The following is a 15,729-nucleotide window of genomic DNA, read 5'->3' as shown; positions in this document are numbered from 1 at the left end:
TGTCACTGTATCCACTCCCCTCTGTTTTTGTATCCATGCGCCTCTGTTTTCAACACTAACAACCACCATATCACCATACCCCCACCCCCCAACACTGCCTGAAAATATCTGTGCCATGACAGACTGATCGCTGGCCTCTGCCCGGCCACCTCTGTGAAAAACTCAGAACTTTGCCCTGTTCATAGACCGTTAAGGAAAGCGAACGTCATGAAAATCATTCAGATTTTATTATAATGCAATCATTACTAGAGAATTTGTATGTGTGGTGGTGGGTAATTAAAGCTTAGTCACAAATCCACTGTAAATCCAAGAGTGGTCTTCCCTTCATCCTGAATCCCGATGGCATGAACGCTCCTGTACATACTTTCATTTTGCATCATCGTACTGCTAATTGTACGTGCCCACTGACGCGGAAGAAATCCGCTCAGCTCCACTCACCGCACCAGAGAACTGCCGAGTTTGTAATACATGAAGCCAGTGTGTATTTTCTACTATTAGCTTTCAGTACACAAGCAATGATGTCATCTTAAATATGCGCGATTACAGTTGGAAAAATGCCAGTTTCATTTTCAAATGCCCAAAGTATACAAACAGTGTTGATTTTTAAATGTTTGCTTACCCAGCCACAGAACTGCCACAAAGAATGCTTGCAATCATCATTTGAAAACTGGATTAAAAGCACTGAATCCACGTTCACTCACCACGTGCCACGTGCTAATAAGAGCCGTTCTATGTCTACGCCTGTGTTACTGACTGTTCTGTAGGCCTACAAAGCCCCCCTGAGGACAAAATTAGAACATGTAAATAATTTTACAAGCTGACATAAACTGATAGAAAGCAAAAACCATCCACCAGAGTGGCTTGTGACGCTGCAAAATTCACCGGCCAAACAGAAATTTTACCCGCATTTGGCACTTGGTGGGTGTTAATTGCAGACCCTGGTCATCATGGCAACGAAGTTGTAAAATTGGATATAACTTTACACAGAAAAGGTTAGCAAGTGATTTCTTCACACTAAAATCATGTTAACACGCACATTGTTTACATTTTGTGGCTATACTTTTGAATCAGTGAGAATTTTAACGTTTACGGATTGGCCCCATTCACTTCCATTGTAAGTGCCTCATTGTAACCTCGATTTTTGCCTTTTTTAAAGAAAAGGAGGGACGAGTTTAAATTAATTTTTGTGGTAATCAACATTGTGCCATAAATGCTGTCGATTGAGCTTAACTTGATTTGAACCCTAAATGGTCTCATTGAATCATGTTGCAATACCTAAACATTTTTCTAAATTATTTTTAGGATGCTCGTTGTATGTATCTCGGCACTTTCCTGGTGAAATGTACACTAGAGGCTCTATAACAACAATGACTTTTATTTCCTTTCAAATTTATCACGAGTAAAACGGAAGATTACCAGTTAATAAACACTTACTTTTCACCCTGTTCCTCACACAATGCTATCTTATGACATCTAAACACTTTTACTATAGTGCATCGCTTGTAAGGCGATACATTTTAACGTTTGCATTGTTACATTACTAACTACATTTACAAGCTTGTTCAAGTACCAGATGAATTGCGCGGTAGCTCAACTGATATCGCGTTTCACTTGCGACATATAGAACTAGGGTACGAGTCGTATGAGTTGCGTTTTTCATCTCGCATTTGCTTTTATGACACTATCTGTTAGGTTTAAGGTTTAGGGTAAGAGGTAGGTTTGTGTATTTAAATCCCAATAGAGCATCAACCTTAACAACCTCATCTTTTTGGGAGAACATTTAACTCGCCTTTAGCGCTACTCAGTAGACAATCAGCTTGGAACTGCCGCAATATCATGTATAATAATTTGGCAAAAATGTCATTTGAATCCGGCTTCACAGTCAGTAAACTAATTAGAACAGAGCCTGAATCTGAACAACACAGCTAGACACAGTTTGGGCCTCTGACCTAAATAACACCAAAGTGTTCTCAACAGAAATGCACAGGAGAGCTGTCTTGCTGAGTGCACATGCAGATTCTCTGTGAACGAGGTGACCACATTGCAAAACAACAGGTGGAAAAACAACATTGAATATCAAATTGTGTTTTTTTGTGTCGATTATTTGCCAGCCTTGCGTATGTCTACACTGAATTGTGAAGGATTTACAATTGTCATTTTAGTACAACAGCCTGTTAGGCACTTGAGCAAAGAATGCAGAGCATTTGCTTTTTGTGTGTGAAAGTGTGCAAATGCATCATTCTTCACTGTGGCATCAGGGATTTTTGTCCTTTTTCAACCTTAATTAAGCCTTGTCTCTAACCTGTGTCTGTGATGCCATACTGTTCAGTTACATGCCCTTAAATGCAGCCAGAAAGGTTGCTGCTTTGTGATTGGTTAATGCCACTGACAAGGTTCACTGTGATTGGTCGGAGAGACTCTTGAAGTCATTGTGATGTCACTCAGTGTTCCATTTCCCCAGGCAAGGCTGGTGCTCTTCATTCACCCTGTAATGAGACAGCCATTTATCAAAACATCAATAATGGTGCGGGCAATATGGTTGATGCTGAAGAAATTGGGTGTGGGAGATTCAGAAGAATCACTTTTTTGCTCAGTTTCAGAAATGAAAGTATATTGTAATCACAAAGTGTACATTTTGTCAGAGAAACTCAGTGACGCAGTGAAACTAAGGGTGATTAAGGATGGGTTGACATAATAAATGTGCGTTGTCACCCTTGAGGGACTCCGTTAACCCCAGTCTCAGGTGTTGTGCAGTGGCTGTTGCAGAACAATTGTGTATGAGTCACCTGTCCTTTCTGAGAACTGAAGTTTAAAAGATAGGTCAGTTTGACAGGGAGAGAGATTGTGTACTGAAAGAAATCGATGTGTGTACGTGCACTGGCATACTAAAGAAATAGTTCACCCCAAAATTACAATTCTGTCATCATTTACTCACCCTCATGTCATTTCAAACCCCTATGACTTTTTCTCTTCTTTGGAACAAAAAGATGAATTTTTGAAGAATATCATGTCCTCTTTTTCCATATGATGGAAGTGAATGAAGACTGGAGCCATCAATCTACAAAATGACACAAAGCACCATATAAGTAAATAAAAAAAGAGTCAATTCTACTCATGCTATATAAAGCCATACAGACTGAAATTTTGTCATTCTTTTTTGTCATCAAACTGCAGCAGAATAGCTCTGCAATGAACACTTACTTCCACGATGCACTATGAATGACACAATGGAGTCGCTCTCCCTACACTCTCAAACTACTTATTGTATTTTTACATAACTGAATAATTTGCAATAAATGTAAAATATATTGTGACTATTTTTATTATCAACAACTTTAATTAAACATTTTTTTTTTTTTTTTTTTTTTAATGGCATAGGGAAAGTGGAGAGGTGACAGGAAATGGGATCAGGAAGGGACCTCAAGAGCCAGGACTCAAACTCGGGTCACCCACATTGCATCAGCACCATTTGTCATGAGCGTAGCCCGCTAGGCTACAGCTCTAATTTAAATCAACAGTTTTGTATTTTTCCATTGTTTTTAATTCAATATTGTCATTCGCAGTGCTTCATGGGATTGTAGTTCATTCCCTCATGAAAGTTAAGTACACAGTCTTGTACCTTTTTTGTGTGTCAGATTTTCAAATACTTATTTTTTGCTTCAAAAACGTTTGTAGTGGTGCAAATCACCTCAGAGCTGGTTAATTTGGTTCATGGCTTAGAATGTTTTTATTAAGGATTTTGTGTAATTACTATTGGAAAAAATGAATGGGAAAAATTCTTCCAGTACTAACACTGTTTGACACATTGGCATGCAAGTTTTGTAGTCCCCACAAATTTTGTAGTCCATTTCAGAGCTTCGGTAGTGGGTAAGATTATCAGTAAACAAAGTCTTGGTCTGTTCTTCGTGATCATATGGATATTTTAATATCTATTTTAATGATACGTTTATTGTTATATTGGTTTTATGTATTTATTTATTTATATTTCGTCTTTTGTCATTTTGGAGCTTGACTGCCCCAGTCCTCATTCACTCTCATTATATGCTAAAGAGCAGCCATGATATTAATTAATGATTTACCTTTTGTGTTCCACAGAAGACCGAAAATCATACAGGGCCTTGTTTCCCAAAAGCATCGTAAGTCTAAGTAGATCGTAGAATCCATCTTACAATTCATCGTAGTTTTCCGGCCCATTTCCCAAAACCATCATAACTTAAGTAGTACTGAAAAATGTTCATAGATTTACGAGTGCTCTGAAATAATCGTAGAGTGCTTAAGAGCATTGTAAGAAGACAGACTAATGCAGACACCTGCAGAAAAATTGCAATAGTACACTTAATACAATTTAATACATGCAGGTAATGTCATGATGATTAAAATGTATGCACTTTAATATCAGCTACTTTTATTTATTAATAAAAACCATGTTTTATTTATTAATCAGCAATTAAACATATCATGAATAAATGCATAAAACAGATAAATGAATTAGTAAATAAACAAATGACACTGAATTGTGTGGATGTCCAAGTAGCACAACAAATGCTATATTGTACATGTCTTTGCTCATCATCCTCGTCTCCTCTTCCTCTCTGTTACCCAAAAGCACTCTCGCCCACACCACAGTGCTGTGCAACATTGACACAAATCACTTTGGGTAGCAAAGAGCAGATCTTTGCTTGATTGGTAAATGTTTATAAAGCACAACCTCCAGCCTCCTACTTTGCACTCTGCTAACAACATGGTGAACCTCGTTATATTCAATATGTGCTTGATCATTGGCAGAATCATTCACAGGGCCTCAGTGGCTAACCGCAGTCCATCAACATACTGTATGTCTTTACTGACCCTGGAAGCAATTGCCCCTCACAGAATTTGTAAAAACAAATCTAATGAATGAAGTAGTGATAGATTGTTCTGCACAAAATGATCACAAAGCTACATTTAATTTTGTAGTTAGAGTATTTAAGAAAATAAATGTAAGCATTTACCAGCAAGGTATATTTTACACAACTTACACACAGATATAATGAAGTTACAGTTATGTGCAACACTACACTGTCACATTTCAGCACTTCACCTATATGGACAGCATCTCTATTAAGTAGCACTTAAAGCGCTGGAAAAAAAAAAGTTCTTCAAATTGCTCATAGAAAACGAGTTACATGTAATCTGGATTACATAATCAGATATCAAAAATAAAGTACTTGTAATTAAATTTTGAAATACTCGTAATCGGACTACAGTTACTTTTTTATAGATTACATGATTACATATTAACAAGGCAAGGCAGTAAATTGTTAATAATTTATTGATCATTTTCATATCAATATCATCATATTCCTACCCTGAAATGCAATAGCCTAACAGATAAACAATTTGAGCATGTGCTCCTTTTACATTACAACAGTTAGATATGCACCTAAGCTAAGGAATAGGTGATAGACTTCCTAAGTAATAAGGGTTAAAAGTAATTGTGTCAGAGTTTTGAGCTGTTTGCTTTGACCTTGCAATGTCATTGCTGTTGATTTCAGGTTCATTGAATGAACTAGATATGTTTAAAAAATATATATACTGTATATACAGTATATGTTATTTCTTACTACCTCACCAATGGTGTGTTCACACACTGAACTTAATTGCTTCAAAGGATCTAGTGGATGCCATCTCTAAGGGTCCTGCCTGCAGGATATCCAAGTTCAACTGCAAAATGTGCAGCAATATGGAACAAAGCACACCGCTCTACTGTTGCTGCTGATGCAGTGGAGTCCACTGCATGAAACTTGACATAAAACACAACTGTTCCTTGTGTGACACAGTGGAACTCTGCTGTTTTACATTATTCAGCTCTTTTAGAATAGTCTTGCTGTTCAAGTTAATATCTTGCACCTCAGCTTTGGAATAGGTGATGGACTATCAGTAAGCAGTAAGGGTTAAAAGTGTTTCAGTGTTTTTAGATGAAAGCTTTCACCTAGGCAACGTCATTGCAGTTGATTTTATGGTCATTAATTTTTGTTCATTTTATGATTGTTTTATGTTAATTTTATGGTCATTAATGTTCAGATTGCTGCTATTGTTTTATGCACTTAAAATGAACTTGATGTCTCAGCGTTTTTAGTTATAAACTTTGGCCATGCACTGTCATTGCTGTTAGATTTAATGTTTATTTCATTAATGTAATGTCTAATGCACTTTTTAAAAATTTCATAAGGAGCTCTTTTTGTCAGGCTCTTTTTGTTAGTATAATGGAATACATTTTCTTCCTCTTTGTACTTTTATGTTAAAATTATTATCCTACGAATGCATGTGACATAAAATAAAACAGAATTAGGTTGAAAGTAATCCAAAAGTAATCGGATTAGATTACCTCAAAAATGTAATTTATGAGATTAAGTTACTGATTGCATTTTTTGTTATGCAATTTGTAATCAGTACCTGATTACAAATCAAAAGTAATCCGCCCAGCACTGCTCATCACAGCTAAAATGGGGTCTAGATTTGGAATGATAAAAAGACAGGTAAATGATTACACAGTTTTCCTTTTTGGGTGAACTTTACTTTTAAGGAAAGCACTAAAGTTCTGGTTATTAGCCATATCACCTGGGAAGCCTGTTTAACTGGCTGTGTTCTGCTTTTCTCTTCTACTCTTTGGTCTCTTGGCTTTGATTTCAGCCTGTTAAGCAGCCATGGGGAACACATGCAAGAGATCTTGACTGACCACTGCTTCTTCAATCTTTCATCTTTAATATTTATAGATACAAATTTAGGCACACTACAAATCTACAGTATAACCAGTGTCTTAAGCAGTTGCAAGGCTAACTAACCCTGTAACAGAGTGAGTTTCATTAAAACAGGGATTTGAGCATAGATTAAATGAGTCAAATGGGAATTGACGGGATAAAAGGAAAGGATAGATATTTTGGGGACATCAAAGGTTCAGTGAGGTACACAGAGATTGACATTCTAGAGAAATGTAGATAATAAAGGAACAGTGGGAACACAAAAAGAGATGTTTGAATATTCAAACTGCTACTTATGCACAAGTGCGAATGAGATTTGAGAGCTATGGAGAGGAATGTTTTCAGAAAATAATGAACATAAGATTTGGAATATAGCACACTACTTATGGACAATTTTTGGTACGATAATTGTACCGTAACAATGCTTCTGTGTCCTTTTTTGAGCTTGGCAGCATACAATATATCACCCTTCACTTTCATGTACAGAAAAGTGTGGCTTTACATTTTATCAGTTTGTGTTTTCCCTGGGAATTAAATCCACAACTTTGGCCTTACCAGTATCTGTTAACTCTCATCGATACTGTATGGCTTCCATCTGCAGACTAGTTAATATTGATTTAGGGCATCCTTGGATCTGTGCCTGTTTGAGACAATTACACACTAATGATTAATAATAATTATACAACAGAATGGTGATTGATGAGCTCTCTCACATGCATGCACACTCACACACCCGTTTTCTCTATTAATAGTCAGATGACAGTGGGTTAGCAAGCTGGCTGTGGGTGTATATCGGGAACATTTCCTTCTGTCTGCGCTCTGTCTTAAACACATGCATGTAACATAGCTCTTTTTAAGTGGATGTGTGATTATGCCATGCTTGTGAGAAACCGTGCCATGAAACAATGGATGGTACAAAAACATCAGCAGGTAATTTCTCTCCAAGTAATAATGATCCATATCTGAACAGTGATGTTTGATGGTTAAGAAACACATAAGTTCAAACTAACAGTTCACGCTGGTATCACATGGCTGTGGATCAGATATGTATTGGATTTGGGATCACAGAGGACCCTAAAACTAATTTGAAAAGATCAGATATTTTGTGTTTACACTCCTTCGAAAACAGATTTAGGCAATAAACTGGATTTGGGCCACATCCATCATAGTTTTAACACTAAATTAAATCCTAATAACATAAGTCCTAATAACAATCAGACCAGTAAAGCATAATGCAAACTTTATCAAAAGTGAAGTGTGATCATTTATTAATTAACAATTGTAATCATTTTTTAAAGTTTTTTTTTTTAAAGTTTTTTTTTTACTTAGATTAAGATGTTTCCTTTTAAATCTGGGGAGAGATTTTAGGCTTGCAGGTAGCATTCTGAGCTTCAACAAATATAGAAAAAGAGATTAATTGGAGGAGGTCTTTGTTGAGAGGTAGAGGAGCTTGGTCTTGTAAAGTCAGAAATGAAGAGTAGAAATCCAGGGATTTTTGAGAGGCAGGCTGAGATACTGTCTGCAATTGCAGAGAGAGAGAACGGCATGTCTTCCACAGGGTAAACACCAGGAAAGTGTAGATCAGTAGATGGACAGCGCTACCATTGTAAAGATCAGTCTGAAGGGGAAAGGGCTATTTGGCTGAACAATTATCTTGTGACAGCTTGAAAATCAAGCCTCAACTGATAATATCAGAGAGATTGGACTATGTCAGACTCTTGGAGCAGCAAAGTTAGGGATACAATAATGATAGAGGAAAGTTATGGCAGCAGGTCAGGTCCCTGCAGAAGTACAAATATCCATTCTGGATTATGTTGGTTAGTGCTGGTCTAGCATAGCCAAAAAAATGCCAGTCAACCAGCATGGTCTTCCTGGTGAAGCTTGTTGACCATGGAACTATTGCTGGTTCAAGCTAGTTAAGAATCCTGGAGGGGACACCAGCACACCAGCATCCCATGCTGGTGACCACCATCCAAAACACAACGTACTCTACTGTATTTTGGTTACCAGTAATGCTGATCTTTTCAGCAGGGGTGAGATGTAGAGAGATGAGAAGATGTAGAAATAAAACCGATGAGTCTGTACTATGTTTTGGAGATTATTTCACAAGGTTCTGGGTCTAGATAAGGACCACATTTTGTTGTGTGAATGCTTCATCCTTTATTTCTTCTCATATTGAAAATCTTTGTTTCTGTCTTCTTGAGTATTAATTCTCTAATCTCTCAAATCTCATTGATCTTCGAAGGTGCAAAGCCCCTATTGTATCTGTTCTTATTATTGTTAGTCTTCCTCTGACTGAGAGTCAGCCCAGATCCATATGGTAGCTTGTTCAAACCCTCTAGCACCACCAATTGTTCAAAGTTGCACTCACGTTTATGCTTATAACTTTTGAACCAAATGGCCTAGAAATTTATTTTTTCCCTCTGATTCATTGGCTCATGACGGTTACAATGTTTAGCAAGGTTACAATTTCTGCTTGATGTTTTAGAAGTTTTCAGAAAAACCCACTAGGCCGTATGTCAGATTTGCATGAAATATGCCTTGTATCATCTAGGGACAATCTAGAAAAAAATAATTTAAAGCTTTTTTATAGACCTGACTGTATGTTCGCATTTAACGCTTCAACAAATGTCATGATGAGCTCACCAAAGTGGTTGTGAAGCTATATTTTGGCAACACTTTAGCGTGAAACTTGGTATATGTCATCATAGCCATCATGTCCTCAGAGTACCTGTGAAGTTTTGGTACATTGCTTATAAATGAATAGTTTGGCCTAAAATTATTAAATTAGTCTCTTTGGATTCATTGGGGTATACGGAGACAGATGATACCCAATTGTCACATGTAGGCCATATTGGCCAGCGGCCATTTTTACATTTGTTGTAAAATGCTGTATTTAACAAATGCATTGGCATACTGTTATGAAAATTGGTAAGCATCATTGGCACCATGCTCTGAAGGTAAGTACAAATTGTGGGGCCAGTGTCACCTTGTGGTCAAAAGATATATCAACATTTTTTAAAATGCTTATAATGTTTGATTTTTTTTTACTCCTCCTAGGTCGTCTGTCTGATTCACATGAAATTTGGCATGTATCATCTAGTGACACTCAGGACAAAAAGCTATTAAAAACTTTTGGATATACCAAACGGTTCTCGAATAGTGCAGCAATGAACTAGATGGCAAGACGCCAAAAAGGCTGTATCTCGACAACACTTTGGCAAATTGACATGGAACTTTGTATGACTTTGACTGCACCATATGAATTTGGTGACAGCACCACATATTGATCAAAACTTATTTGTATTGTACAATAAACAATTCCACTTATGTTTTGTATACCGCTTTTCTTAAAATCAGTATCAGTGATGTCCAGTCATACTTGCTTACATGCCATTGGTCTGCTTGGCCCCCTAATTGCTGCTTGAAGCCATATTTTGAAGGTTGTGTTCTTTGTTGGTATTGGAGTGGCTAAATGCCTTCTCAACAGACTTCTTATTATTTTTCTGCAACCTGTGGTGTAAGAAGGGAGAGCAGAAATCAGAAATACTAGAAATGAAAGCATTTATACACACAGAATAAGTTATGTAAAGAATTTATTTCAACAGAAAAAAGAAGGAATACGTAAATGTAAATGGTGAAATAAAAGAGACCCTTTACTATGTAGCTCTCAAACTGCAGAGGAAGTGGTTTAGTGATGTCTCTGTGAATGCCAGTAATATATAATGGGGGCTCAGAGGACAGATGTGTGATATGTTATGTATTCTGCAGTCTTATAGGAATTGTACTACTTTATTTACACCCTAATTATTGATAAGTATATACATTTATTGAAATATTTTACAGCTTTGTAATTGTGGTAAAGCCTATTCATTTATAATAGCTTAATTTGTATTTGTATCTGGAAGTGCTAGTATGTTGTTGTCACATCTGCTTCTGCCATTCCCCCTCTGTGCCAGCAGAGGGAACCCTCACCCGAATTCTGAACTCTCCACAACCCTGCTAGCCATCTCTGTTTAAGATCACTATAAATAGTCTTGGACTCACACTCTACCTTTGCAACATCACCAAACATTACTGAGAGTTATTTACCTGCCTGATCTGTTTATCCTGTGTATTACCTTGCTGCCCATTTCCTGTTTATTCTCTGTGACTCACGTTTTTAAATTGTTTGCCCGGTTGGACTGATTACTGTGTACTTGACCTTCTGCCTGCTTATGACCCCGATCTGCCGGCTGCATAATAAAAACTGCACATGGATATAATGAGCCTGACGAGTCTCCCTCACAGTGGCGGATTTAGGCATGGGCGACATGGGCAGTTGCCCAGGGCGGCATCTTGCGGGGGGGCGGCACAAGGCACCCACACAGACCACCAACCCACAATTTGATACGCGCTCACTCACCACTGGCATCAGCTCAATTCACTCCTTCATCCGAGACGCTCCCTGCTTCTGCTCCTGAACCCATGCTCGTTGGCCAAATGCACCTCACGCCTATGGAACATCAACGCCGACGCCGCCTGGGTCTATGCATTTACTGTGGCGAATCTGGTCATCTGCTAGCCAACTGCCCTCGTCGTTCAGGAGCCTCTACCTCAAAATGTCCACTGGTGAGTCCCATTGTTAACTCTCATCTCTCCTTACTGGTGACAATAAGCTGTAACGGACAGTCTGCTATAGTTACTGCTCTAATTGAATCTGGTTCAGCGGGGAACTTCATTGATGCATCCCTAGTTCACACTCTGGCTATTGAGACCATACCTTATATTCCCCCTTTCACACTGAGGCCGTTGTGAAGAAGGCTTATCAGCACCTCTTCTTCCTGAGATGGCTGAGGAAGTTTGGAATGAACCGCCACATCCTCACATGGTTCCACACCAGTACTGTAGAGAGCATCCTGACTGGCTGCATCTCCGCCTGGTACGGCAATAGTACTGCCCACAACGGCAAAGCCCTGCAAAGGGTAGTGCGAACTGCCAGACACATCATCGGAGATGAGCTTCACTCCCTCCAGGACATATACACCAGGCAGTGTGTGAAAAAAGCTCGGAGGATCATCAGAGACTCCAGCCACCCGAGCCATGGTCTGCTCCCACTGTTACCATCAGGCAGGCGGTATTGCAGCATCAGGACCCACACCAGCTGACTTCCTGACAGCTTCTTCCCCCAAGCAATCAGACTTTTGAACTCTTGATCTCTCACAATCAATATACATCAGCACTGCACTTTATTAATCTTGTTATCTCACACTGGACTGTCATAAATTATATTCTCTTAACAACACACTGGTAACTGACTATCAACCGACAGCCTGAATGTCAATACAGTACAATACAACCTACTGTACATTTTATATATACTATATATACTATTTTTTATTGTATAATGTGTATTCTATATTGTGTTTATTGTATAATGTACATTGTATGTTATTATTTGTATATTGTGTTGTGTATAATTATGTGTATATTAGATTTTAAATTGTGTTGTGTAAATTTGATGTTTATTGTAGATTGGTATATGTTTCATCACTGTCATGACTGCTGTGTTGCTCGGAACTGCACCCAAGAATTTCACACACTGTTGCACTTGTGTATATGGTTGTGTGACAATAAAAATGATTTGATTTGATTTTAGATTTTGATTTTGTGTATCACAGCGCTAGACGGATGCCCATTAGAGTCCGGCACCATTCAGAATATAATGAAAACTGTGTCGTTACAAGTAGGAGCTCTACACCATGAAACTCTTCAGCTATTTGTCACCAACTCTTCAAAAGACTCTCTCATCCTTGGATTTCCCTGGCTGGTCGCTCATAACCCCATAATATCTTGGAGGGAGGGAGATATAATTCAATAGATTCCTTCTGGTTATGCCGCATGTCTGAATACTCCTTGCCCTGTTTCTCTACAAACCTGCACAGAGAGCGTGAAGACCTCCCTGCCAATGTTCCTTATGAGTATCGAGACCTGAGTTATGTGTCCAGCAAAACGAAAGCCACCGAATTACCTCCACATTGCCCTCAAGATTGCGCCATTGATCTTCTCCCAGGTAAACATCCTCCCAAAAGCCGTGTATATCCTTTGTTTCTTCCAGAAACCAAGGCCACGGAGGAGTATGTGGAGGAGGCTCTGCACCTAGGCTTCATCCGACCCTCTACCTCTCCTGCTTCTGCAGGATTTTTCTTTATTGAAAAGAGGGATGGCAGTCTACGCCCATGCATAGATTAATGTAAGCTCAATGACATCACAGTAAAATTCACGCATCCATTGCCATTGGTAACTGCAGCTCTTAGACAGATGAGAGAGGCCAAACTATTCACCAAGCTGGACTTGCGCAGTGCCAATAACTTGATTCGCATCTGTGAGGGAGATGAGTGGAAGACTGTGTTCATAACCAACATGGGACACTATGAATATCAGGTCATGCCATTCGGGCTTTCAAACTCACCTTCTGTATTACAAGCATTCATGAATGAGATATTCAAAGACATCATCAACAAATTTGCTGTGGTCTACATAGACGATATTCTCCTTTGTTCGCCTTCTCTAGAAGCACACAGAGAACATGTACGCATACTACAATGTCTGGCAGAGAATCTGTTGTTCGTGAAAGCGGAAAAATGTGTGTTCCATGTCCCCACTATTTCCTTCTTAGGATACACACTGAGTGAGGAGGGCACTCGTATGGACTCTGCAAAGACCCAAGCAGTGGTGGAATGGCCTACTCCAACGTCTGTGAAGGAATTACAATGTTTCCTAGGATTTGCAAACTTCTACAGACGGTTCATCCGCAACTTCAGTCTGGTAGTCGAACCTCTCACTTCTTTACTCCGGGGAAAACCACGTTCTCTGAAATGGACTCCTGCAGCTGATAAGGCATTTGCAGACCTCAAAGCACGCTTCACCAGCGCTCCCATACTCAAGCATCCTGATCCTTCACTTCCCTTTGTGGTCATGGTCGATGCGTCAGACACAGGTGTGGGAGCCGTTCTCTCTCAGTGTCATAGTTCACCTGCTAAACTGTTCCCTTGTGCATTATTTTCCAGGAAACTGTCAGCTGCTGAATGCAACTACGATGTGGGAAACAGGGAGTTACTGGCCATGAAGGTGGCTTTCGAGGAATGGAGACACTGGCTAGAGGGAGCCAAGCATCCGTTTGTGGTTCTAACTGATCAAAAAAATCTCGAATACATCTAGGGCGCCAAACGACTCAATCCACGTCAAGCCAGGTGGGTATTGTTCTTCTCCAGATTTAAATTCTCTGCTTCTTATCACCCAGGCTCCAAGAATGTCAAAGCAGATGCTCTGTCCCGTATATATGCCGATTCCGTTCACTCTGAGACAACTACTTCCATTCTACACCCATCTGTCATCGTAGCTCCCATTCACTGGAACATCATGGAAGAGATAGCAGAGGCTCAACATACTGAACCATCTCCACCCAGTGTCCTGATAATCACACTTATGTGCCATCTGCCCTTCGGTCCCGTGTCATTCAATAAGTTCACACTTCTCTAAGCTCAGGACACCCGGGAGAGAATCGCACACTCAATTGGTTCAGAATAATTTCTGGTGGCCCAAGTTAACTGCAGAGGTATCTGCTTTCATCCACAACTGCGCTACATGATTCCTCACCGACCATGGTCACATCTTGCAGTTGACTTCCTAACTGACCTCCCGCCATCACAAGGTAATACTACCATCTTGTTTCTCATCTGCTGTTTTTTAAAGCCTGTCATCTCATTCCTCTCAGCAAGCTTGAAGCCGCTGAAGCCTTGTTCAATCATGTGTTTTGTCTCTTTGGCTTGCCTGAGGATATTGTGTCCGACCGGGGCCCTCAGTTCATCTCCCGTGTCTAGAAGACATTCTGCGAGAGACTGAACATCAGTGTGAGTCTCACATCTGTTTATCACCCTTAATCCAACGGTCAAGTTGAATGTCTCAATCAGGAAATCAGCTGCTTTTTACGTACATACTGCCATCAAAACCAATCTGATTGGAGCCAGTTTCTTCCCTGGGCTGAACATGCACAAAACTCACTTCACAAACCATCCACTGGCATGACTGGTTTCAACCTCCATTTCCGTGGTCTGGAGAACCCACCAACCTCCCTGCTGTCGATCACTGGCTTCGGAGAAGCAATCAAGTCTGGGATGCTGCACATGTACATCTGCAACGGGCCATTCATCAACAAAAGATTCAGGCTGACCGGCGTTGTCATCCCTTCCCTCCGCTTTGTCCAGGGCAAAGAGTCTGGCTGTCTACCAGCGATCTCCGGCTTCATCTACCCTGCAAGAAACTCCCAGGTATGTCGGGCCATTTAAGATCATCAAACGTATTAATCCTGTCACATATAAGCTGCAACTTCCTACTAACTACTGCATACCTCCCTCATTCCATGTATCCTTGTTGAAACCTGTGGGCGGCACTGGTCAACCTCCGATGGATGATCTGGTTCCTCCACCCCTGCTTGAGCTTGACGGCCAGATCGCCTACAGCATCCAATCCCTTCTTGACTCCCGACATCGGGGCTGACAAATGTTCTACCTTGTTGACTGGAAGGGATACGGACCGGAGGAGTGCTCTTGGGTGGCAGCCGATGACATCCTTGACCCTAACCTCATCATGGAATTCCACGCAGGTTATCCTAACCGCCCTCGTCCTAGACCTCGAGGTCGACCATGGAAAGCGACGATTACCCCTCATCGAGGGGGCCCTGGGGGGGGGTGATGGGGGTACTGTCACATCTGCTTCCGCCATTCCGCCAGCAGAGGGAACCCTCACCCGAATTCTGAACTCTCCACACACCTGCTAGCCATCTCTCATTAAGATCACTATAAATAGTCCTGGAATCACACTCTACCTTTGCGAAGTCTTGTCTCATCACCGAACATTACTGAGCGTTATTTACATGCCTGATCTGTTTATCCTGATGTGGCGGGGTGAGCAAGAGACAGACACAGTGGGTGTGGCATCAAGCCTTGGA

General features: G+C 40.1%; 1 protein-coding gene across 4 annotated transcripts in view; it reads left to right on the top strand.

The window, feature by feature from the left end:
• LOC127456177 (delta and Notch-like epidermal growth factor-related receptor) overlaps positions 1 to 15,729 on the top strand; it is a 97,098-nt gene that overhangs the window by 50,238 nt on the left and 31,131 nt on the right. Inside the window, exons 2-3 of one of the 4 annotated variants that reach the window (XM_051724535.1) lie at positions 3,379 to 3,599; positions 4,096 to 4,136. The exons of 1 other annotated variant lie outside the window; for it this stretch is intronic. In XM_051724535.1, the coding sequence (XP_051580495.1) occupies positions 3,593 to 3,599; positions 4,096 to 4,136 (48 nt within the window). In that variant the 5' untranslated portion in view covers positions 3,379 to 3,592. 2 more of the 4 variants (XM_051724534.1, XM_051724533.1) reach the window with 2 other exon arrangements.

Source organism: Myxocyprinus asiaticus, chromosome 18 (genome assembly GCF_019703515.2).
Source record: "Myxocyprinus asiaticus isolate MX2 ecotype Aquarium Trade chromosome 18, UBuf_Myxa_2, whole genome shotgun sequence".
Taxonomy (NCBI): Eukaryota; Metazoa; Chordata; class Actinopteri; order Cypriniformes; family Catostomidae; genus Myxocyprinus; species Myxocyprinus asiaticus.
Note: the sequence above shows the minus strand (reverse complement) of the source record. Positions and strands in the feature narration are given on the sequence as shown.